Source organism: Papio anubis, chromosome 4 (genome assembly GCF_008728515.1).
Source record: "Papio anubis isolate 15944 chromosome 4, Panubis1.0, whole genome shotgun sequence".
Lineage (NCBI taxonomy): Eukaryota > Metazoa > Chordata > Mammalia > Primates > Cercopithecidae > Papio > Papio anubis.
Window position 1 is genome coordinate 4,449,855 of NC_044979.1, and position 24,803 is coordinate 4,474,657.

At 45.8% G+C, this 24,803-nt stretch overlaps 1 protein-coding gene across 3 annotated transcripts in view; it reads right to left on the bottom strand.

The window, feature by feature from the left end:
• DPP6 (dipeptidyl peptidase like 6) overlaps positions 1-24,803 on the bottom strand; it is a 1,015,511-nt gene that overhangs the window by 70,574 nt on the left and 920,134 nt on the right. For all 3 annotated transcript variants that reach the window (XM_017957362.3, XM_009204279.4, XM_017957361.3), the window contains exons 13-16: positions 22,639-22,746; positions 20,206-20,297; positions 18,256-18,303; positions 16,096-16,214 (exon numbers count right to left, since the gene is read on the bottom strand). In XM_017957362.3, coding sequence (XP_017812851.3) covers positions 16,096-16,214; positions 18,256-18,303; positions 20,206-20,297; positions 22,639-22,746 — 367 coding nt within the window. The remainder of the gene's footprint in view (positions 1-16,095; positions 16,215-18,255; positions 18,304-20,205; positions 20,298-22,638; positions 22,747-24,803) is intronic.

Below are 24,803 nucleotides of genomic sequence, written 5' to 3' on the forward strand. Positions count from 1 at the left end.
GTGAGAAGCAGCTTTTATTGTAATCTAAAAATGGTGTGTGTATTAACCTATTTTCCAGGAAGTTCTAGAGTAAGATTATGACCTTAAACTAGGTCTACATTGGCCCCAAAGTATAGTATGGTAGTGCAGCTTTCATTCACCCATTCAAAAATGCTAATCGATGGAGGACACTATGCCACAGCTCTTGCACTAGATGTTAGGATCAAAGTGGTGGGTCAGACAAGTTCCTATACTCACTGAACTGACATGCCAGTCGAGAAGATGGGCATTTGAAAACATACACAGAAAAATCAATGGCAGGAGTGAAACGTGCAACCGAGAAAACAGGATGAGGAGCAGGAAACAGGGTGGAGGAGCAGGATGAGGGCTAGAGAGCAATTAGGGTGGGGTCTTTGAGAGGGTGCCAGGGAGGCATCCGTGAGCACAGGCGTGGATGAAGTGAGGGTGGGGTGGGTGACACTGTCACTAGCTTTGGTCCGTAAGGTCCCTACGAGCTTGGACTGGGTCTTCTTGCCCCCTGAACCCACAAAGTGAATATCACAGTCTGGCACGGTGTCAGGACTCAATGGCTGTTCATGTATCAACTACATACATACTCAGTCTGGGCTATGGTTTGAATGTGTCCCTTCTAGATTCCTCTGTTGAAATCCTTACCCACAAGGTGATGGTGTTAGGGGGTGGGGCCTTAGGATGTGATTGAGTCACGAGGGTGGAGACCTCTGAATAGGATTAGGGCTTTAATAAAAAAGGCCCAAGAGAGCTCCCTTGCCCCTTCCACCATGCGAGGATGCAGTAAGAGAGCACGCCCTCACCAGACACCGAGTTGCCTTGGCCTTGGCCTTCCCACCCTCTGGAACTGTGAGAAATAAATTGCTGCTGTTTAGACACTGCCCAGTTTACAGTATTTTGTTACGGCTGCCCGAATGGATGAAGACAGTCTATTACAAGGCTGCTGCACAGATGTCAGTGAAACAGTCTTGCCTCTGGGAGCTCAGCACCTGTAAGGGAGATGGACAAGATGCAACAGTGTAAAGGCAAAAAATGCCCTCAGAGCCCCAGGGAAGGAGGAAGTGAGGATGTGACCAGGGAAAGTTTATGGGGTTGAATCTTGGAGGTTGTATCAGATATTTAAATAAGTTGCTAGTTTGACAGGTACAGAAATAACATCAGGGAAACTTGAGACATGTATTCCACAGTGGCTTTTAACTGAAAGTGCTGCTGTGGGTCTGCAAAGACTTGGTGAGAATTTCCTGGAGGGTGACGGGGATTAACAAGAGGCTGTAACTTAGACCTATATCTCTTAATTAGTAGTTGACATTCTGTAGTCACCAAAATGGTTTTACTGTTTCCTTTGATTGAACTGAAAAGCAAATGCTATACTTTGACTTGAGAAAACATTTTAATACTAACCAAACAGTGTATATATATAAACTGGCAAGGGCCTTAGTCCATCTAGTCCAAAATAATCCAAACAGCGATCCTACAAAAACGTGCCTATCACTGGTCATCTAGTTTCTGCCTGGAGAACTCCTGGGACGACAGTTTGGCATGTCCACCTTCACCGTCCATATATTACACATGTCCATATATTACACACAGTGAGATCCATACAACGATGGTTAGGACCTTGGTGACTTTTTCTTTATGTTAAATTGAAATCTGGCTCCCTAAAACTTTATCCACAGGCACCAGTGCTTCCCTCTGAAGTAATAGAGAAGACTCATATAAAGTTATCTATGCGTTCACTTGGAATAGGTAGATATATGTATCTACCCGCCAATCAATCGGTCAGTCATTTCCCTCTCATTTATTATCGGTCTATCCATGTTGGATCTAGGGGCAAAAAGAACTGAAGGCAGATAAGGATGATATGAATGCACAGATAAAAATGAAATAAGCTTAAAATGAGTAGGTGAGACTATCAGAACAATGTAAAAAGAAGAAAAAAAGAAAAGAAATTAGGAAAACAAGTAAAACATAAAATGTGTGCTATACAGACCTACCCACATATGCCACACATTTCATGCTAAGCTCTCTAGCAGCCAACACAGGGTAGAGGAACACGACTCACAGCCCATTAGATAGGTTATGAGAAGCTCAACCATTCCTGGTGTTGAGACCAGAGGAAAATTTATTCCAAATGACCCTCTGCAGAGAACATCTTGAAGTACAGTAGCCAGAAGGGCGTCCCCAACACTGGCCTTAAGAATATGCTTTCAGTAAACATGAAGAACACGTTTCATGGGACCAGTCTATATTAAATTAGTTAGTGCAGTTAGGTGTGAGCCACCGTGCCTGGCCTGTAATCTTATGTAATTTCTAAACTTGAATTGTCAAGTTTTATTAGGAGGTATCTATCGTTAGATCTTTTCCAAAATTCTTAGAATTAACTCATTAGGTCTTTTTTTGCCTAATGACTCAAAAGTGTGGGGAAAGTTTTTTCCATCATATCTTGGTTTATTTTTTCCCCTTCCTTCTCCCCAGTCTCTCCTTCTAAAGCCTCTACCAAGAGATTACATTTGTTGGATCTGTTTTTCATAGCTCTCAAGTTTTTAAATGTTCATCTTTATCCAGTTCTCGGGTCTTCTGGGAAGCCCTTCAGTTGTATTTTCTAGGGCACTTTTTGGTGTTGTTCTGTTCATAATTTTGACCAAACAAGAATACTTCAGGAAGTGAAGGGAAGAAGCACTAGAAATAATTAAGAGGCCTTATTCATTTACATCAGTGTGATCCAGGCTTTTGTGGGCAACTACCTATTGGACTACCCTACCTATTCAGTTCTTCTTCTGAATTTAAAAATATTTGTTTTGTAAATATTGTAAGTCTTGAGCAGTCAGCTTCCTTCATTTTCACAGCAGTCTGCTCTTTACCGCTCTGTGTGGTCAAGGTGATGCCTTCTAGAATCTCTTGGAGGATATTTACAGTCGGTCTGGCTGTAGCAAATGGACGACATCTTTAAAATGCTTCTGCAGGGATTTCCTTCCCAGCTGCTCGGTCTGAGGCCTTCCTTTCGCGTGTCCTGTGTGCTGCAGTGGTACCCCATTGGCTATTCTCTCGTCCAGGTGGGGCCCAGGCTGTGGGCACGTGGCTTCAGCAGCCACAGAGCTGTTCCCTCCATGAATGCGGATTCTGATGCAGGTGGAGACAGGGCAGTGATGAGGGGTGACGGGGCCTCTTGCAGTGCTTGGGGCCTTGGCTTTGTGGCCACCTGCGGTGCAGCTCCCCTTCCAGCCCCACCGTCCACTCTGGAAGTCTCCCTGGCCAAGTCTCCTTTTGTCTTAGAGGCAAAAATGGGAGGCGGCAGCGTCTTCTCTGACAGGTGCTCCACAATTCAGAATTTTTAAAAAACAAACTTCTTTTTGGTCTTGATTTTATAATCATGTCTTTTGCCAATTGTGTTACGCTCCCTTGTGTCTGGCTTTCACTTTAACAGTGAACCATTTATGTTAACTTTACAAAAATTCTTCAACATTCTAGTCCATTGGGGCCCCTTCCTAGTGGCCCAGTGGCACTGTCTTTTTGTTTCTGTTTTTTTTTTAATTTTTTTTATTTCTCCTATCATTTTACTTAGAATAAAGAGAAACGTATGTGTTCTGGAAGCCATTTTTTTTTTTTTTTTTTTTTTGAGACGGAGTCTCGCTCTGTCGCCCAGGCTGGAGTGCAGGGGCCGGATCTCAGCTCACTGCAAGCTCCGCCTCCCGGGTTCTCGCCATTCTCCTGCCTCAGCCTCCCGAGTAGCTGGGACTACAGGCGCCCGCCACCTCGCCCGGCTAGTTTTTTGTATTTTTTAGTAGAGACGGGGTTTCCCCGTGTTAGCCAGGATGGTCTCGATCTCCTGACCTCGTGATCCACCCGTCTCGGCCTCCCAAAGTGCTGGGTCTGGAAGCCATTTTGAAGAGAGATATTCTTTAGGAAATACCATCTGGTCATATTCAGGCAGAAACAAGGTGAACTGGTTAGTGGGAAATCTCACAGGAAAACTGACCAGTAACAAAACGGCTTTTATTACCCAGAGCAGGGGCAACAAGGATAAAAGAAATAGATACATTCTAGAGGCATTATTTATTGGGTTGTATTTATTTATTTATTTATTTATTTATTGAGACAGAGTTTCACTCTTGTTGCCCAGGCTAGAGAGCAATGACACGATCTCAGCTCACTGCAACCTCTGCCTCCTGGGTTCAAGTGATTCTCCTGTCTCAGCCTCCTGAGTAGCTGGAATTAAAGGCATGTGCCACCAAGCCCGGCTAATTTTTGTATTTTTAGTATAGACAGGGTTTCACCATGTTGGCCAAGCTGGTCTTGAACTCCTGACCTCAGATGATTCGCCTGCCTCGGCCTCCCAAACTGCTGGCATTACAGGTGTGAGCCACCGCGCCTGGCCCCATTATTGATTTTTAATGGACATTTCAGGTAAAACACTGCAGGACATGGCCTCCAGTGTAGAAAGTCAAGCTGGTGCCAGGTTTAGCATACCTGCCACTGCCCAGGAATGGGAAAGGTGTCGAGTGGGAAAGTGAGAAGCTTCTTTTCCATGGGAGATGTTTGTTTGGTTGTTACTGAGGAGGAATATGAGTGGTTTGCTTGGTGTCTGGTAGCATTTACTGAAGAGTGTGACATGTTCCAAAGTATTCATGTCACTTACACTAACAATATAACCTGCCTTGAGAACTCTTCTCCTTGTTCTTGGTTCATGCAGCCTCAAAGGGAATGGCTCCAAATGTTTGAGAGACTGAACAGATGTTCTTACAAACACACCAGCAATGCTCCAAGGAGCTTCAAACCGGTTCTAAACATTCACTTAGACAAATTCAAAATTAAAAAGGGCAGCTGAGGTTAATTCCTTGGAAATTTTGATATAAGAGATGTCTAGAGGATTAACTAGGTTGTAGAACCAAACCATTTGCTTTCAAATTTGCTGTTGGGAGTTAATAGCACCCTACATGTTTGAGGCTAATAATACCATTTCATCAATGAAGATGCACACTATGTATGTATTTTTCTAGCTCTGGGACTACTCATTTATGGTTAGGCATGAGTTATTAGCAAATAATTTGAGCAGCAGTAGAATATTTAATTCCTATGTTGGGACCATGCAAAGGGTACGCCTGCTTACACTGTTGATCCAGTGCTCTGAAGGCGTGTGACGCAGTATCAGCCCTGAGCCACTCTGGAAGGATCTGGAGATTTCTTCTCCCTCATTCAAAAGATGTATGACAGAAGAGGTGCCCTTCAGTCAGAAACCCTGGGCAACAGCCTCCCTCAGGAGAGTTTCCATGAAGCCATTTCCATCCCTTCAGGTAACCGAGTCTCAATCTCTATCTCTTCATGCATGCCCTTTTCTCTTCTCTGAAGTGACGTGCTGTCACTTATATTTTGGCTCACCATAATGCTTCAGGAGTCTAGGCCCTTAAAAAAACAAGCTCCTTCACCTCATTCTGCAGAACAAGGTGAGTTTTAGGATAAAACTCAAACTTCCAAATGTATGTCATCTTGGATAATATGGACTCTGAAGTCTCACTGTGTGGAGGTATTCATTCATTTCAGGGGATTACACCAAACATCATAGATGAATGGCATGTGGCTGCCACCTGCTCCCCCACGACTGTGGATGGTACACATCACTAATCAATCAGGATGTTCATGACATCATCCATCAATCACTCATGACATTCATAACATCAATCAATTACTCATGATGCTCGTGTCATTAATCACTCAGGACACTCATGATATCATCCATCAATCACTCAGGACATTCATGACATCACCCTTCAATCATGCATGACATCCATGGAATCAATTACTCATGATGCACATGTCATTAATCACTCAGGACATTCATGACATCAGTTACTTGTGATGTTTATGACATTAATCAGTCACTCATGATGTTTATGACAACATCATCAATCGATCACTCATGATATTCGTAACATCGATCACTCATGATGTGCCTGACATTAGTCACTCGCTCATGATTCATATCATCACTCATGACCCTCATGACATCATTCATCAATTAGTCATGACATTGCTCATATTAATCACTCACTCATGATGTTCATGACATCATCCATCAATCACTCATAATGTTCATGACATCATAAATCGCTCATGATGTTAATGACATCAAGACTTTTGTGACATCATCCATCAATCACTCATGACTTTCATGACATCACCAATCACTCATGATGTTCTTTCCTGCTGAGCCTGCACTTGGCCTCAGAACCCTTCTCATCCATAGCACTGCAGCCAGTGCCTTCCCAACAAGTGGGGCTGGTTGGCTGATTCCTATTTTTCATCCCTGCCCCACTCACTGCTCTGTTCTGACTAAAACCTTGGGAAGAGTAACAAGCACCTTAGTATACATATTTGCACGACACCTTAATAGCACCTCCATGGACATTTTCCCTGGTTAAATATGGTTTCCAGGGAGAAGATGTAGGTGGGGCAACTGGGAGCTCCCGGCATCTGAAGGCATGGAGGGGAAAGGGCACAGCAGGTGGAAAGGGCAGGTGCTAAGAAAGCAGGAAATTTACTTCTTAACTTCTGCCAGGAACCAACTGTGAGGACCACAGTGGGCACATGCACTCTGGAAGCCACCAGGTACTCATTGCCACGCCTGACGGTTGATTTAATGTTTTGTGACTCTGGCATCCATAGCCGCTTCTGGAATTTGCTAGTGTAAGCGCAAGATCCAGGGGTTCCAACCTGAGCCTGCTGAGGTGCCGCAGTGCCCACTCACATTTGGGAACAGATGCTGCTTCATTCACTTCATGCACATTAGCCACCCCCAGCCTTGGCCCCAACTTTTGGATACTGAGTGGGTAGCAGGTGAATGTGTAAGAAACTCAATTGATTACTAAGGTGATGACAATGATGACAACAATTATGATAGTTAACACTTATTATTAAATACTTACTATGTATCAGATGCCATGGTAAGTACTTTACATGCACTATCTAGGTTAATCCTCAAAACAACCTCACAGGACAGGTACAGTGGTGCCCCATATCCACCAGGGACATGTTCCCAGACTCCAGTGGATGCCTGAAACCAAGGATAGTATGGAACCCCAAATATATAATGTTTTTCCTATGAATATGTACCTATTATAAAGTTTCATTTATAAATTAGGTATAGTAAGAAAAGAATAATAACTAATAATGAAATCAAACAATTATAACAATATACTGTAATAAAAGTTATTATGAATGGGTGTCTCTCTCTCTCAAAATATCTTACTGTTTGTAATATTTTCAGAGCACAGTTAACTCTGGGTAACTGAAACCTCAAAAAGTAGAACTGTGGATAAGCAGGGACTGCCATGCTGTTACTCCTCTGATTTTCAGGATGAGGGTGTGGAGGATTGAGCAAAGTTAACCAAGATGCCCAAGGTCGCGAAGCTGTAGGTGGCAGAGTCCAGGTTCGAACCCAGCACTATGATTCCATACTCCACAGACCTCCCTTATTGCCATTTCAATCTCCCATGATGATGATGGCAATGATGGTGACGACAGAAGATCTTGAGGAATATTTAATAGTAAGAAGAATAGTTATCAGAATTGAGTCACGTTATTTTAGGTTCGGGTAATAACATATTGGTTCCATTCAACTTGGAGAAGGAGAAGCCTGTCTTGACAAACCAAACTGTTAAGTCTTAGACCAAACTTCTTAAAGTCTGGAAAGTAGCTCCTTAAATCACAACTCAACAATGAAAGGGGTGGGGGTGAGAGCCCAGAGCTGTAAGGGATTCATGAACACAGACTGCCTCATTCCCACTCAGAGCAGCAAGTGACTGCAATAATTCCATCTTCGGCTTCAAGGAAAGGAAGTTTATTTAGTTATTTTTAAACATATAAAAAATGTTTCAGTGGGAAGCAGCAAATGGCCAATTCATACATGAACTCATTTTCCTGGTGGCATTTGGACATTTCTTAGAAACAGGATTGATTGAGTCCTTTTCAAAAACTTGAAGGAAAATAAATCATACTCTTGAGAATCATTTTGAAGAGAAAAATCCAGTTCTCTAAACAGAGGCGAGGACTGTGAAACACAAATTATGTAAATTGGGCACTTTGACGCCATTGTTCAGTGGTTCTGAGGGTTGAATTTAGATGGGTAGGAGAAAACCCTGTAGAACTTGTTATAGCTCCATGCCACTTGACTGTGAATTTTGCATTATGTCAGGGAAGAAGTATTCCTGGAGAGAATCTATACTGGAACTGCTCTTTTTCCTCTAATATGCTAGAGTTGCTATCCAAAGACATGGTAGTATCACATTACTTCCTTCAGTGACCCCTCTTGCTGCTTCCAGAATGTGGTGAAGCCATTAAGAACAGTCTCTGGCACAGTCTAGTGTGGCTGCCCTTAATTTTATGTTTCTAAGAAAAACAAGCTGAGCACTCTTTCTTTCTTGTATAAGAAGGCAATATGGGCCTTAGAAGGGAGGTGTTGTGGGTTTGATTAGTGGTGTCCCCACAAAAGTTACGTTGAAGTGCTGACCCTTAGTTCCTGTGAATGTGACCTTATCTGGAAACAAGGTATTCGCAGGTGTAACCAAGTTAAGATGAAGCTACGCTGGATTAGGTGGGTCCTCATCCAATGATTGACATCTATGTAAGAGGGAAATCAGATGCAGAGAAAGAGGGGGAAGACCACATGAAGACAGAGGCAAAGATGAAAGCAATACATTGGTAAGTCAAAAAATGCCAAGGACTGCTGGCAACCACCAGAAGCTCAAGAGAAACGTGGAACAGATTCTCCCTCACAGCCTCCAAGAGAAACCACACTGGCCAACAGCTTGATTTTGCATTTCCGGCCTCCAGAACTGTGAGAGAATAAATTTCTGTTGGTATAAGTCACCCAGATTGTGGTAATTTGTTACAACTGTCCTAGGAAGTGAGTCCAGGAGGTGAGTACTTTTTTTCTTTAAAGATGGAATTGGGTTTATCCAGGACTAGAAGGTGAGACCACCCAGCCTTTCCCTGTCCCGGGCATTCCCAGTCATCTAAGACAGCTGAGGACTGAGTTCCTTCACAGGCGTCGGTCTGGGGGTGAATACACAGCCACTTTTATGTTCTCTGACTTCTCATTCATCCCTCCTGGAAGGGGATGAAAATCAACCCTGCCCTGAAAGTCTTAGAGAATGTACAGGGGTTTATCAGGTAGCCAAAGACAAAAGCATGGAAATGTGAAAAATGATATTGAGTTTAGGGAATTCTAAGTAGATCTATTTATGCTAGAATATAATTTGCAAGGAATCAGAAATGGGAACATAGTCATAAACTATTATAATATAATTAGAAATGTACTTTTCAGTCCAGGCGTGCTGGCTCATGCCTGTAATCCCAGTACTTTGGGAGCAGGTGGATCACCTGTGGTCAGGAGTTCCAGACCAGCCTAGCCAACATGGCAAAACTCCGCCTCTACTAAAAATACAAAAATTAGCTGGGTGTGGTGGTGGGCGCTTGTAATCCCAGCTATTCAGGAGGCTGAGGCAGGAGAATTGCTTGAACCTGGGAGGCGGAGGTTGCAGTGAACCAAGATACCGAGATGCATCATTGCACTCCAGCCTGGGTGACAAGAGCAAAACTCCGTCTCAAAAAAAAAAAAAAAAGAAATGTGCTTTTCAAATTGTAAAGAACTTAATAAGTAGAAGATGATTTCTTTTACCACCATCTCACCAGGTCATTGAGAAGACCAATTACATATGTATGCCAAAAGCTGCTTGGTATAGTCTGGAAAATCATCATAAAAGGTTACATCATAATACAATATTTTGACTATAGCTGGTTTCACTTCCAGACAATAGAGAGGTGGACAGAAACTCTCCGTATTACATAGATAGGTGAGTTTCCACAAGATTCCACTGAGTCTGGCTTACAGCTGATCCCTCATACAAGTATCCAGGGGTCATCTGAAACCCATGTCCTTTAGATATAAATATTGTCATTCAGAGATGGGATCCAGTGAAGTAGTGAGTGGATATAGTGGCTATAAACATTTCTGAACCTCTATTTATATATTCTATTCAAATATATTTTTAATGTAACTGTGCAAAGTAGAAAAATAATTTATGGGTTTGTATGTACAATCAAAAATTAAGGAATTAACCAAAAATAATTATTATTAACCCAAAAATAATTTTTAGGTTTGTATGTACAATCAAATATTTTAAGGAATTAAGAATTATAAACATAAAACATAAACATATAAGCATACAAATGTCAAATATTGAGAAGCTACAGAAGAAATGTTAATGAAAAATTAGAGAAAGCACATGCTGATACTGCTAGATGGAACTCTACAATGATGTTGGACAAAATACACTGTGGAAGAAAAACTGGACATTAGAAGAAGATCAGTATGCCAAAGGACTAATGAAACAGAAGTACTGCTTGCAAACAACTGATAAGCTACAATCAGCTATGATTATAATGGACAGACTGTTTATGTCACCCCCAAATTTATACATTGAAGTCCTAACCTCCAACGTGATGGTATTAAGAGGTGGGGCCTTTGAGAGGTGATTAGGTCCCAAAGGTGGAACCCTCAGGAATGGCATTAGTGTGCTTATAACTAGGCCCCAGAGAACTGTCATCAACTTTCCCACCATATGAGGATACAAGGAGAAACTGGTCATCTGTGACCCAAAAGAGGGCCCTTACCAGAATCAACCATGCTGCTACCCTGGTCTTGGACTTCCAGCTTCCAGAACTGTGAGAAATAAATGTCTGTTGTTTATAAGCCACATAGTTTATAGTACTTCACTACAGCAGCCCAAATGGACTAAGACGATAAAGTTATACTGCTGAATATCCGTTATAATACTGAATATAAGTTACTGAATAGGTCAATATCAGCTAAACTTACCAAAAACTGTCCTAATGGAAGGCCCGCAGAAAGGCAGGAAGAATGATGAAGTCTATATGGAGCAGTTATAATTTCATGATTTTATACCCAACCCTTATGTCCTAATGTGGTTTGATAGCCTATATCTGCTCTCAGGGACACGACTTTTGGCTGGTTGGTATCCATCTCGTCCTAGTTGTTAAATCCTTTGACTATCATCCCTTCCTATGCCCAGACAACCTGAACTACTTGCACTTCCCTCCCTGTGTGATGGATTGAACAGCTTTGAATGTGGGCACGTTTACAGATTTTATCAAAGAGAAGCCTCTCATTGCCGGTACATTTATCCTCAACCTAAAAAAGGAAGGATTTTTTTGGTTCTGGTTGCAAGTAGAAGACTAAGTTAATTTATATAATAAAACGCTGCAGGAGGAGGGAAGGAGAAGAAAACAAGAGTCTCTAATGCTAGGAGTGAAGATGTTATTTTTGTCACATGTTTCCAAGAATCTCTCAGAATAACTTGGGGTGTGAACGAAACAGGACAGGAAATGAGCATTGACTCAACATTGCTCTAGACTACACATCTGGGTCCATTTTAATATCTATTGAGAAATGTGGAGAAAAATAAAATTATTTTAAATTATCTTTATTTATTAAATCAGGTTGCTTGTATTCACTCGATCCTGATTCACATGCTGCAAAAGATTCCATCGCATAATCTTAGAACATTTCTTGTGCTTTTTCTCAGGCTGTACCTTTCACTTGGGCTGCTTTTTCACATTCCAAATCCTACCTACTCATTTGTTTTAAATGCCACCTCATCATTGATACCTTCCCTGAGTCTTCTCCTCCAGCAAAAAGCCCCAAGCAATCCAAATGGGTATCATCATTTCCTCCTTTAAGATTTCATAGCAATGGATCATCTTATCCCTTAGGCAATCATCGCCAATGCCTGCTCAGCTTTCCCCATGGCAGGATGAGGCTCAGCTTCAGGGTCTGCTGAGGCAGTTATCACTGGTAACTGCTTCCAGGTTCAGAGTTGGCTGCTACTGTCGCCCTGTTTACTTTGCTGTCTTTGTAAATTTAAGCCTTTTCAGAAAATCTCTTTTTATAAGTGGGATTTTGGTTACCTCTATGGAGAGAGTTTAATTTGGGCATTCAAGTTACTTTAGCCAGAAAATAGCTTATTATGTAAACATTTTAAAGAGCAGTTTTGTAGAGAAGAGGGCTAGTTTACATCTACCTTAAGATGAGGCAATAGGCTAAATATTTAAACAGACCTTAAATGATTCAGGAAACCCTAGGGTGATAATTTCATAATGACTAAGAGTTCAGTTTCTTAATCAACAAAAGAAAGGCAGGGTGGAGACTGGATTAGATGCTCTGAGATCTATTCTTATCTTCAAATTTTAGGAATCTCTTTGATTATTATAGGGATCCAGGCATTGGCAGGAGGAGCATCCCATCCTTTCTGAAGGTGAGATGGTGGAGGTGCCAAATGGGCCAGGTCAGTTGTGTGTGTGTGACCCAGTATGGCTATACCTGGGGCCCAGGTCAGTTGTGTGTGTGTGACCCAGTGTGGCTATACCTGGGGCCCGGGTCAGTCATGTGTGTGCGTGACCCAATGTGGCTATACCTGGGGTCTAGGTCAGTTGTGTGTGTGTGACCCAGTGTGGCTGTACCTGGGGGCTGGGTCAGTTGTGTGTCTGACCTTGTGTTGCTGTACTTGTTCTTTGCTTCTTTTTTCCTCCCAGGTATCAACTATGGAGTCATCTCTTCACAATAACTATTTGCAGACCACAACACAAGCCTTGCAAATACATAAACATACAAAGAAACATGAATTTCCCCCGGGGACAGAAGGCCAGAGACAGACTAGAAATCTGCACAGGAGCCACCCTACAGTGCTCTCTAAACTTTAACCCTTTGTCCAAACAGCCTCCCAACACGGGGCTGTGTTTCTATCTACCTCGGGTTCCATATTTACATCCGCCATGTGGGAACTGGAACTACCCTGCCTAAATCCATGGCCATGGATCTTCTGGGAGAGCCTTTTTAACTTCAACCCAGGGCTGCAGCTTATGGAAACTGAACCATAAAAGGCTTCCAGTTGTCAGAATGAGGCATCCAGACTAAACTTGAGCTTGAACTTAGCAGGGATCTGTGACCTCCAAAGGGAAGTGGGCAAAGGGTTTGTTAACAAGGGCCAGGCGAGGTGGCTCATGCCTGTAATCCCAGGACTTTGGAAGGCCAAGGCAGGTGGATCATTTGAGACCAGGAGTGTGAGACCAGCCTGGCAACATGGCAAAACCCTGTCTTTACTAAAAATATAAAAATTATATATCCATGTAATCCCAGCTACTTGGGAGGCTGAGGCAGGAGAATCGCTTGAACCCGGGAGGTGGAGGTTGCGGTGAGCTGAGATCGCACCAGTGCACTCCAGCCTGGGCAACAGAGCGAGACTCCATCTCAAACAACACAACAAGTGAGCTGTTGGGTTCTGGAGTCTAGGGGAGTCACCATGTGGAGCAGAAGTTAGTATGTGGTAGGAATATGACTGAGCAGCTCAGCCTCAAATCATGATTTAAACTTTTTTCTTTCTCCTCTCCTCGTCTACCTTCTCCCAGTCTCAAGATACCACCTTGAGACAAGCTGCGTATGTGTTACCTTTCATCTTGAAACACAGCCTCAGAATGGGCTGTGGCCTCCACTCCCTTTCTTTTCCCATTCTATGCTCTCATGCCTTATGCACATTTATTGACCCAGATGCTTGCGGAGCACACACTGTGCTCTCTTATCTGCTCGTGTATTTCCTTAAAACCTCCAGGGGTCAGATCCCGATAGGACCCAGATACCTCCAGAATTCTTTCTTTAACAAAAGATGTACTTCAAGGCTGAAACCCACTCATGGCTAAAGAGTGACTACAAGGCCAACTGTGATTAATTGATAACCTGGTAGGATCCACGAGGTGCCAGCCCCTTCACCAAATGAGACAATAATTAAAGAGGGGCCACCACAGCCAGTCACACCCCTTGGCACCTCCTAAACCCCCAAGCTCTTCTGCATTCCAAATCCTTCTTCTTCTTCTTCTTCTTCTTTTTTTTTTTTTTAAAGAAACCCTGTATTTCCTCCACAAATTGAAGAGTGGAATTGCTTTCTGCTCTTCCCCTTGCTGGCACAGATAATAAAGAAATATTGCTCCTTCATATCACAACTCATTATTATCTGACTTCTTTCCATTAATGGTGAGAAGCCAGACCCTTCTTGCTGGTTATAGTAAGAATTTGGGAAATACAAATCTATACTGTCGCTGTCTTGACCAGTGCAGACCTCAGATCCCAAAGGCTCTGCCTCCTGCTGAGGCCAGACCAAGCCCCTCTGGAAAATGACCTCTGCCCCTAATTCAGGATCTCCACATTGGAGGCTCTGTCACCTTTCTCATTCAACCATTGTTGCCTGGGGGCACTCTTCTTGAAATCTACTTCAATTTTTCACTTCTGTGTTTGATCATGACCTCCTGTGTGTTGAAGCTACCTCCTGCTTCTGAGACAGGATTCCGGTTTCTGATTATGTAGCTCCTTCTAAGACTCTCTGGCTCCTAGTGGGTCTGCTTGCCAGTTTTCCCAATCCCTATGCCCGTCAATCCCTATAATTTCCCAAGTTCTTATTTTACAAAGATCCCGCCCCAGGGAGACAGGACTCACTGGGCTAGGAACCGGGAGACCTTGACGCTGGCCCTCTTTGTATCACTGGCTCATCGGGAATCAGGGAATCCACTCAACTTCTGGCTTAGGGTTTGCCATCTGATACCTGAAGTGGGTCAGTTCCATCTTATGTTCTTTCCCCTGCAGCACTCTATAATTTCAGACCCTTGGTGGCCTCCTTCTTGGGACGCACAGGCAAGAGGAATTTGGTACCATCAACTTTGAGGGAACTGAGGCACTAACGTTATATTTCAGACGCATGCCCCTCATCCCTCCGTGGTCTCCTGGCTGTCTTAGAAGAATGTCAGGGGCTGAGCTTGTGTAGAGCAAGCGGCTGAGTGTTCCTGTTCTGTGAATTTTCAAGATTTTAGATGCCACTGATAAAAAGAGAACAAAGTCATGAAGCCATGAGCTCTCCAGCAGCTAGCAAAGGCTAGCAAAGACATTTCTCTGATAAAAGTTATTCATTCTCCACCTATGGCTTAGGGCATTGAAACTCTAACTGAGGAGTGAATTGCTCCTGAACTCAGTCTCTGCCTGTAGCATATTTTCATTCTTTGAGGTCATCACAGGAGATCATATTTTGTTAGGACCATATTTATGACTTACCTTTCCATAGATTCATATCATATCTTTCCAAGATATGGACAAGCAGCAAAAGTATCCTTTGTATCCCGTATGCAACATGGCCTACTCTTTTGTGCATGCTGGTTGCTGTGATCAAACTCTTGCAGTCTGTGATAAATTATCAATGAATTGGGACATAGGAAAATATTTTTCTGAGACTTCTTTAACATAACCTCAATCCTTTTTTCTTATCTGGTCATTTGAGATGGAGTCTCACTCTGTTGTCCAGGCTGGAGTGTAGTGGTGCGATCTCAGCTCACTGCAACCTCCGCCTCCCGGGTTCAAGCGATTCTTTTGCTTCAGCCTCCCAAGTAGCGGAGATTACAGGCATTCACCACCATGCCCGGCTAGTTTTTATATTTTTAGTAGAGACGGGGTTTCACCATGTTAACCAGGCAGGTCTCGAACTCCTGACCTCAGGTGAATCTGTCCACCTTGGCCTCCCAAAGTGCTGGGATTACAGGCGTGAGCCACCATGCCTGGTGATATTTGATCATCCTTAAATATGATTGAAAAGTTAATCTTTGAAATTGTTTTACTACCTTTATTGAGGGCTTAGGCTCATCACTGTGTAGGATATTTACCCCACCTAGCTCATGGGACTATTATTTTTTGTGGACGATGGGAGAAAAACTGTGAGATTACCAGCACAGCATGCACAGACCACTCTGATAAGCTGCACCCCTGTATGAAACGTAAAGTAGTCCCACTGCCCCAGGATTTGTGGGGGTCCAGTCATCTCGCCCCCTTACCAATGTTACCAGGTAGGCGGGATCCTCATCTGTTCTGGAATACGCTGTGCTCCCACCACAGCCGCCGCCCCCTCCCTGCAAGTGTGCCCGCCCCTCCCTGCAAATGTGCCTGCCAGGGCTCTCCGCCCTGACGGGGTGGCAGGAGCTGACCTTCGCACTTGAGCAGGAAGAAGTCCATGCTGTGGCTGAAGGAAGCGCTGAAGTAGGTGCAGTTCTCAACCAGGTCGCAGGAGAGGCACTGCCTGTTGAAGTTACCCACCGTGTTGGCACTGGAAGAGCAAAGGACATAGGTGTGAACGTGAGCGGAGAGGAGCCGCCCTCCACGCTGGGTGCCGCAAGCTGCTGGGCTCTCCCCATGAGGGTGATCCGCAGAGCCCTGCTACAGGTTCCCTTGGCCTTTCTCCCTTTGTCTCCCTGCTGGAGCCCCTGAGACCACCCAGTTCCATTTCCACCTTTCTTTACTGGTGGGTCCCTCCCGCTCTCGAGAGCTTTCAGCACCCTTGCTTGTGGGAGGGATGGCAGGCGGTCACCTATGCTGCCTTCTCCTGGCTCTGCAGATGGCCTGGTGCGAGGAGCATGGAGTTGTCGGCGTTATGATCTAGCACTCTATCTGCACGTGTCCTGTCTCTCTGAGTGGATGGCTAGCAATTTGAGAAGAGTAAACAGGGTGACGTATCTTCAAACTCTCTGGAGTTCCAAACGCTGGCATGCGAGCAGGCAGGGGCTGCAGCAGCACCAGTGGAACCGAACTCTGGCAGCTTCCAAAAGCCACGTCCCTTGACAGAGTGAAACCGCAAGAGCTCGCGCTTCCCATTCAATGGAGCTAGGCAAGTGGGAACTGGCTTGAAGATGTTACCTGGGACCACTGTGGTCAAGGGTCATTTCAAGTCAAGAAGGCCTAAAATGTGCTCCCTAAAATGGAAAGATCCTGAGGTACTGGATCTACCTGGAAGAAGTTCTTATCTGAACATTTTGCCCCGGGAGGGTCCCCTCTAACCATAGGTTTCAATATGAAGACTGTTGTTCCAGAAGTAAAGACATTTCATGGGACGGAGAAGACAACCTTCTCATTCTGTAAGTTAGAGGATGGGGCCCCAGGCAGCCTCTCACGTTTATTAATTGGTGACATGCGGATTTCAATTTTCCTAGTAGACATGTGGCAACGACGGAACATCTACACAGAGAAGCACATCTGTGACTCTCCCTCCACTGGCTCCCTCATGCTGACCTCATCCTCTCCGCATAGCTGCCGATGGCTGGGAAGGGAGGCTGTGTTCACCAGGGAGGCTTTCCATGTCCCAGCAGTGGGGTAGGGGCAACAGGCACTGGCTCCATTTAGACCATGTGCCACTGGCCTCAAGCCTCAGGTCTGCCCTGAACAACATCCTCTTCAGTGGCCCAGGTGTCTTTAGGTGTGACTGGCTGCAGCCCTCCCATGCAGGGGCACGGGGAGGCAGCAGACACCTGCTCCTCATTTTTGTGGCCCTGGTAGAAAGTGCCCAGGGCTAATCTCACTTCACAACCCAAAGCCTCCTTTAGTGAGAACAGTGACTGGGCAGATGACAGGACTAAATGTAGAAAAGGGACACGCCCTAGAAAACACCCAGTCCCCCTCCAGAGTTCAGGGCACAGCATCCCTGCCCTCTTTGAGATTTGGAAGCTTGTCCAAAGTCGCACAGTTGGGCTGTTGAGATGGGAAATTGCCTTTGGGGCCTCATCATAAATGTGAGTCTTCTACTTTATAGCCATAGAATATTTGTGATTAATCTTTATTTTTTCTAATCAAATTTCATTCATTTACCCTGATCCCAAATAACTTTAGACTGCTTCCAAATTGAGGAGCTTCAAGATCATGCTTCCTGTCTTCCTCAGGGCAGAGGCCCCCAAAGCCAGCAAGTTGCAATGCTGGATAGCAGGGCTGGCTCCTCACACTGGTTCATTTCCAAACCACACTCTGCTCGCTACAAAAACTCAGTGTGGGGAGGGGACAGAATTCCTCTGAGGTGACACTGAATATAGGTGAAAGGAAAGACGGCTAAAAGTCCGTCCATTAGCAGAAGAGGCAAGTGAGTGATGGGGAAAACCCAAGTCAACAACAGCAGAAAAATAAAGCTTCAAAAGTCTCAAAACGACCCCTTTGGTGGCCTCTGCAAGTGTCATTACTTTGCCCCGGACTCCACAGCTACTCCTCTGTGGTGGGGTCTGTCTTTGCTGCCCCCTCTTTCTGAACTGCTGAAAAGGTGTAATTCTGCAAAGCCTGGATGCCCTCCTAAGGGGGAGAACCCTGTGTGCAGGGGGAGCCAGAGCTACCTGTAGAGTTGTCGTCTCCGAGGCAGGTCCTCCGTGCTCAGGAAGTAGCTGCAAAGATCACCAAGGTGCACAAGGTTAGTTTGCTTCAGGGCACATCTGCACTTCACATTCCTGGCACTACCTCTATGGACACTCCTCAGGGACTGCTGCCCACGGCCTGCAGAGAGCAGCTCCCCTGTTCAGGTCCAGCTACACCTGTGGCCAGAGCAAGGGGTGGGCAGACACCTAAGGGCTGAGGGGCACCAGTGCAGATTCCACTGGCTTTGGGTGCTCCCTGCACTGGCCTCTGCTTCATGGCTGGAGGACACTGTGGTTGGGGATGACACACACCTGAATATGGATATGGAATTCTTTTACAAGATCACTCACCTTCTGAAGGGCAAGGAGCTGAGCACATTTAAGACAAGTTCAGACATAGAGCCTGGCACAGAAAATAGTTGTTGATTCATTTTCACCTAAGACCTCCCAATGCAGAAACCTTGGCTCTTACCCAGGGAGCAGGGAGGCAAAACTGTGTGGTGGTGAAGTCCTCCCACCCGGGCTCCCCTCATCTGAGCCAAATCCACCTGCTACCAACTGAATAACCTGGAGCAAATTACTTATTTTTGTTTTAATTTACTTATTTTTGAAATGGGGAAAGCAGTAAACCCACCTCACCTCATGGAACTGTTGTATTCAATGAGATAATGTCTGTAAAGCACTTGACTTAGTGCCTGGACTAGTAAATACTGAATTAACATCAATACTACCCCTACTACTGCTGCTAGAAAACTCAATCAGCATCACTGCCACCCCTACTACTGCTGCTAGAAAACTCAATCAACATCAGTGCCACCCCTACTACTGCTGCTAGAAAACTCAATCAACATCAGTACTACCCCTACTACTGCTGCTAGAAAACTCAATCAGCATCAGTACTACCCTGCTACTGCTGTGGGAAAGCTCGATCGGCATCGCTGCCCCTGCTGCTGCCAACGGCTGGAAACAATCGACATCGGTGCTGCCCTGCTGCGCAACGCTGGAAATACCAGTCGACGTCGGTTGCCACCCTGCTGCTGCCCGCGCCGCTGGAGAGCTCGGTCGGCATCGGTTGTACCCCTGCACGCCGCTGCCGGAGCTCGGTCGAGCATCGATTTCACTACCGCTTAACAGCACCGGAAGAAATCGGTCGGCAATCCGTTATGCCCCTACCGCAACACGCTGAAGGCTGGGTCAGCGTCGGTGCTGCCCCTGCTGCGGAAGAAGACTGATTAAACGCATCGGTGCTGCCCTACTGGCAGCAGCGCAGGAGCTCAGTCGGCATCGGTGCTGCCCCTACCGCTGCTGCCGGCTCAGGTCGGCGTCAGGTTGCTGCCCCCTGCTGCGCTTGGCGGAAGGCTCAGTCGACATCAGTACTTGCCTCTACTGCTGCACACATGAAAAGCTCAATCGGCATCAATTTCACACACACACATACTGCTGCTGCAGACTCGTCAACATCAGTACTACCTGCTGCTGTGAAAACTCCGGTCAGTGCTACCCCTACTACTGCTGCTGGAAAACTCAATCAACATCAGTGCTACCCCTACTACTGCTGCTAGAAAACTCAATCAGCATGAGTACTACCCCTACTACTGCTGCTAGAAAACTCAATCAACATCAGTACTACCCCTACCACTGCTGCTAGAAAACTCAATCAACATCAGTACTACCCCTACCTCTGCTGCTAGCGCGCTTCCCCTCACGGGCTGGCTGCCAGCCTGTGTCCTCAGGATGCTGCAGCTCTGGCAGCTGGACTGCTGAGACGGGAATCTACGATACATTTTCATGAAGAAACTAGGAGTTAGTGATGCTGCCTGAGGAGGAAAGAGGAGGCCTCCGTGCTCCGTACTCCATGAGTGTAATTGACAAACAATAACAAACGTGTCCCATTGGCCAGTAAGATGGGGCAGGCCCCCGGTTGTCACTCACATCTTATTCCCCTTCTCGTCGTAGGCGAGGATCTTGGTCACGTCCCAGTCCCCGGAGGTGATGGACTGGATGTTGTCGTTGCTGCTGTTGGGCTGAAACACACAGACACGGCATCAGGAGCAGACACCGGTGTCCGGGCAAGGCTCTTCATCCTCCAGCTGTTTTGGACACCAGGCGACAGGGGCTGCCATTCTCTCTGTAGGAAGGGCTCTCTGCCCCTTCTGCCTGCTCCTCTCCTGGGAGGCAACATCCTCCGTGAAGTTTCCTGACCAACCCCAGGCCCGAAGCCTCCCCCACCCCTGAATGTCAGTGGTGGGGAACAGCGCCCTGTCCTCTTTGGTGGCGCAAATCACTTGGACCTGGCCTCCAACCACGATGGAAGCACTCTCAGGCGAATCAATGCTTTATAGACCTTTTTCATTTGTAAATCTAATTAGTGGAGCCATTACTGAAGGGGGACCAGTGAGGGAGGAAAGAGACAAATGCCGGGAGGTGGATGAATTCAGGGAGGGAAATAGAGAGAAGAATAAATGGAGGGAGAAAGGGCGCTCCCTGCTGCCGCTGACAAGGACGGCTTGGACCTGTATTGCCACACTACACGTCCTGCACGCGTTGTCTTTCCCTATGTGCCCCTTGAGCTAAGAATGGTAACGACACATGGTAATGACACGTGGTAACAGAAGAGAGGACAGGGCCGTCTAGGCAGCAGTGATGTTTCAGTGGAGATTTGAAAAGGGGCAGCTGTTCTGGATGGCAGGTGCCCTGGGAGGTGGACGCAGAGCAGGTGGAGATTAAACTAGGTGGAGGGCCCAAGTCACACACTCTGGGGGCTGCAGACTCAAACATGGAGGTTTGGGGGCAGCAGGCCCTGGGGGTGCAGAGAGCGTGCAGGAGAGGATGGGGAGTTTGAAGCAGGTTTGGAAAGGGAAGGCTCTGCGGGACCCCTAAGGGGTGCCTCATGGGCAGTGCAGGAGACCTGCTTCCTGCTGGAACATTTGATAGGGCTCTGGGCAAATACAGAGACTAGGGGCCAAATGAAAACACTGAAGCATTTATAAATCTGTTTTTTTTTTTTTTTTTTTTTTTTTGAGACAGTATCTCACTCTGTCACCCAGGCTGGAGTGCAGTGGCATGATCTCAGCCTACTGCAGCCTCCACCTCCTGGGTTCAAGCAATTCTCCTGCTTCAGCCTCCCAAGTATCTGGGACTACAGGCATGTGCCACCATGCCCAGCTAATTTTTGTTTCACCATGTTGGCCAGGCTGGTCTTGAACTCTTGACCTCAAGTAATCCACCTGCCTCGGCCTCCCAAAGTGCTGGGATTACAGGTGTGAGCCACCCCACCCGACCAGCATTTTAAAATCTTGATCTAAGTGGTGTAAAATAGTAAACAAAACAATGTAGGGTGGTAGAAGGAAGACGATAGGAAAAAGCAAAGGCAACAGCTTGCAGACATTCTATCAGTCGTGCCATGAAGTGCACTGAGAGCAAATTGCACCTGAACCTCCGAGCGACACCATTTCCATCCCAGGAGTTCCGCAGCCCCCACCCCGATTCCATCAAAGCTGCTCTTAGTCGGGATGTTCTTGGATTTTTTTCTTTTGAAATTGCCTTTGGGGCCTCATCATAAATACGAGCCTTCTACATTATAGCCATAGAATATTTGTGATTAACCTTTTCTCTAATCAAATTTCATTCATCTACCCTGATCCCAAATAACTTTAGACTGCCTCCAAAACTAAGGAGCTCCAAGATCACACTTCCCTTCTTCCTCAGGGCAGAGTCCCCCAAAGTCAACACCATGGCAGCCCCGTCCTGCAGGCATGAGGCTCCCTGAGGTGACCACTGCAGGAGACGCTGACCCCGGGATGTCTACTTTTGGTCCTAAATTCATGTATATTAATCTCTGAGGTTCCCTGCCCAGGGATGCTCTGTTCCTAACTCGCTGCACCCCAGAACCAGTGAGTGATGACTGGTAGCGGTCACATAATAAAATAATACCTGCATCTAGCTCTGGGTGGAGATGGGGCAGTGTGGGAGGCTGGATCCCCGAGGGATGTTGAGTGCATGGAGCCATGCCTCGGGGGGAGTATGTTAAGGAGACCCCCAGCAGAAGGAGAAGGAAAGGACCTCTGGCACAGATGGTCCTCCAACGTCCTCAGCCTTACACTGAACAGAGGATCCCTGGGTCTCTGCTGACCTTGGCAGAAGCGTCATTCACATTCTCACACACGACCAGATAGAGCAAGGCTCTACCAGGCCTGATGGGAACCTCTGCACTCACCAGCGCCATGCTCTGCACTGCCTTTGGGAGTCACCTTCAGTTTCCTCGAGGTCCTTGAAAATGCAGGTGTGCCCAGCCCTAGAGGCTGTCACCCCACGGCCTCTAGCAGGCTAGTTTCTAGTTCAGTTGTGGAAACTAGCAGGACTTACCTGGGATGAGGACACTGTGATGTGATAGAATTTTCCTCGTCCTCCCTGGGGGATCGCTCTGATGAAGAAAAACTTTCGGCCATCCTTGGAGAACACGGGTTCTTCATTCTGTGGACAAAGGCCACGGATGAAACCACAACCAAAACATCATTTATTCTGAAGAGGTTGAACCAGGATAAAATACACCCTGCGATACATTTTCTGTGTGATTTCTAAGGAGAGGCACAGTTGAAATAATAAGTGCTCGGTGAGGCCGTCACTTTCCTTGGGAATCATGAGTCAACTGTTCTGTTTTCTAAAAGAAGAACGAGGAATTAAGAGGCTATAGCTTCAGCAGTGGCAAATAAAAAGGCATCCCTCAGTCTACACGGCGCCGAGACAAAGACCAGCCCTGTGTGCACGCCAAGCTCACCAGCGAGAACAGGAACTCGGCTCTCAAAACTCAAAAGGGGGTTCTTCCCCCTCGAATTATTGCCCATTGAAACCAGGGTGTATTGTGAGATTTCTCCAGTGGCATTTATTATATATCAGAAAAAAACATAATTCTCAACAATCACAAATGAGATTTTGCCTAAAAGCAAAATCTATTCTTTCAATCCTGTCTTTTCTCTTTATTTAATACAATTGATCTCACACTGAATAGCCCATCAAGAAGGCAAGAAAAAAAAAGAAAAGAAACACAAGGACAAATGCCGCGGATTCTAAAATGCAGGTGGGAAGGCACAGCAGTCCCAGGGATGTGCTCCACCTCGGGCCATACTGGATGACAACATTTTGCTTGGATCTACTGTCACTTTTCCCTGGAAACAGAATCAGCATGCCCAGTTTTCCCTGGGGGAAGAGTTCCGGGTTGGATTTAGGGCAGGTGTCACCACCATCTCTGCCTAGTCCCCAGATAGTGAACAGCCAGGGGGCTCAGCCTTCCACCAGCCTGCGGGGTGGCCGTCGCTTTGATGGGTGAAAGGGATTTTGCTGCCGCGGTACTTTGGCCTCTCTGAAGCCCAAGTTTGAAAGTTTCCATCCGTGAACACCAATTAGTTAGTTACGAGATGTATTTTCTGACTCAAGGAGCTTCACACTAACGCAGGGATGAGAACAAATGGTAAATAAACCCCAGCTGGCGCAAGGAAAACTCATTTCCCTACAGTGAATGAACCCATGCAGATATGATATGCCCCGAGAAATAAACTAACATGTGATTAAAATGACATTTAATCTTCATGAATATTTGCAATAAAATGAAACCTTTAATCTGCAAACATTTATTTTTCTATTTAGAGTTGGAAGCATGGTATTTAAAAGCAGAGGAAATGGGGAAAACCAGCGGTTAATTTGGCTTTTAAAATGCACTTCTATTTGCCAACAGTGGGATGGGTAGGGCTATATTGCCTCAGTTTTCTGGGGGAAATGTTTGCATGTTTGGCAGAAAAAAATATTCTTAATAAATGTAATAAATAATTAATTCTGGCCAGAAGCATCGTTTTCATAATGAGAAGGCCTCCACCGTTGTGACGTCATCTCCACCTTGTCTGGGAAACATTCCCTGGAATGCAGGTGAAGCCTCTGAGTCTCTCTGAGACCCGGTGTCTCCCGTGGTAAATGTATTTTTAGTGACAAAGTGTAATGATTGTAGACCAGGGACCTGGATTTTATCCTGACTCTGTCTCTCATTTGATTTTGGGGGAAGCGTTTCTAGTCTCCCTGGATGACCGAGTTTATCACACACATGCCTGGTTTCCTCAACTTCACTCACGAAGGAGCCCTTTTGACTGATGAGAGCTTCTTTGGGAGCCATTTGTAGCATTTTTGCCAGTTTTTTTCCCCCATGGTTCAGATATAACAATTTCATCCAACCCCCCCTCCCCAGCCCAACTTTTGAAATCGCAAAACCAAAATTCTGGTTAAAGAAGAAAGACAGTCAGAAATTGATCCATAGAACCAGTCCTTCAACCAAAACAATAGGCTCTGGGGCTCTACGGCAAATGCAGATGGTTCTGGCAGAGGATCCTCCTGGGTCTGTATCAAAACTGACTTTGCAGGGTCGGGGCAGCAGTGACAGAGTGTGTATGTGGCAGAGGGGATTGCCTGTTTCTCGAATATTCCCAGAGGAGAGGGAATTTGGTGGGTCTCCACACATGCATTTGCCTCTGCTTTTTAGCTCATGC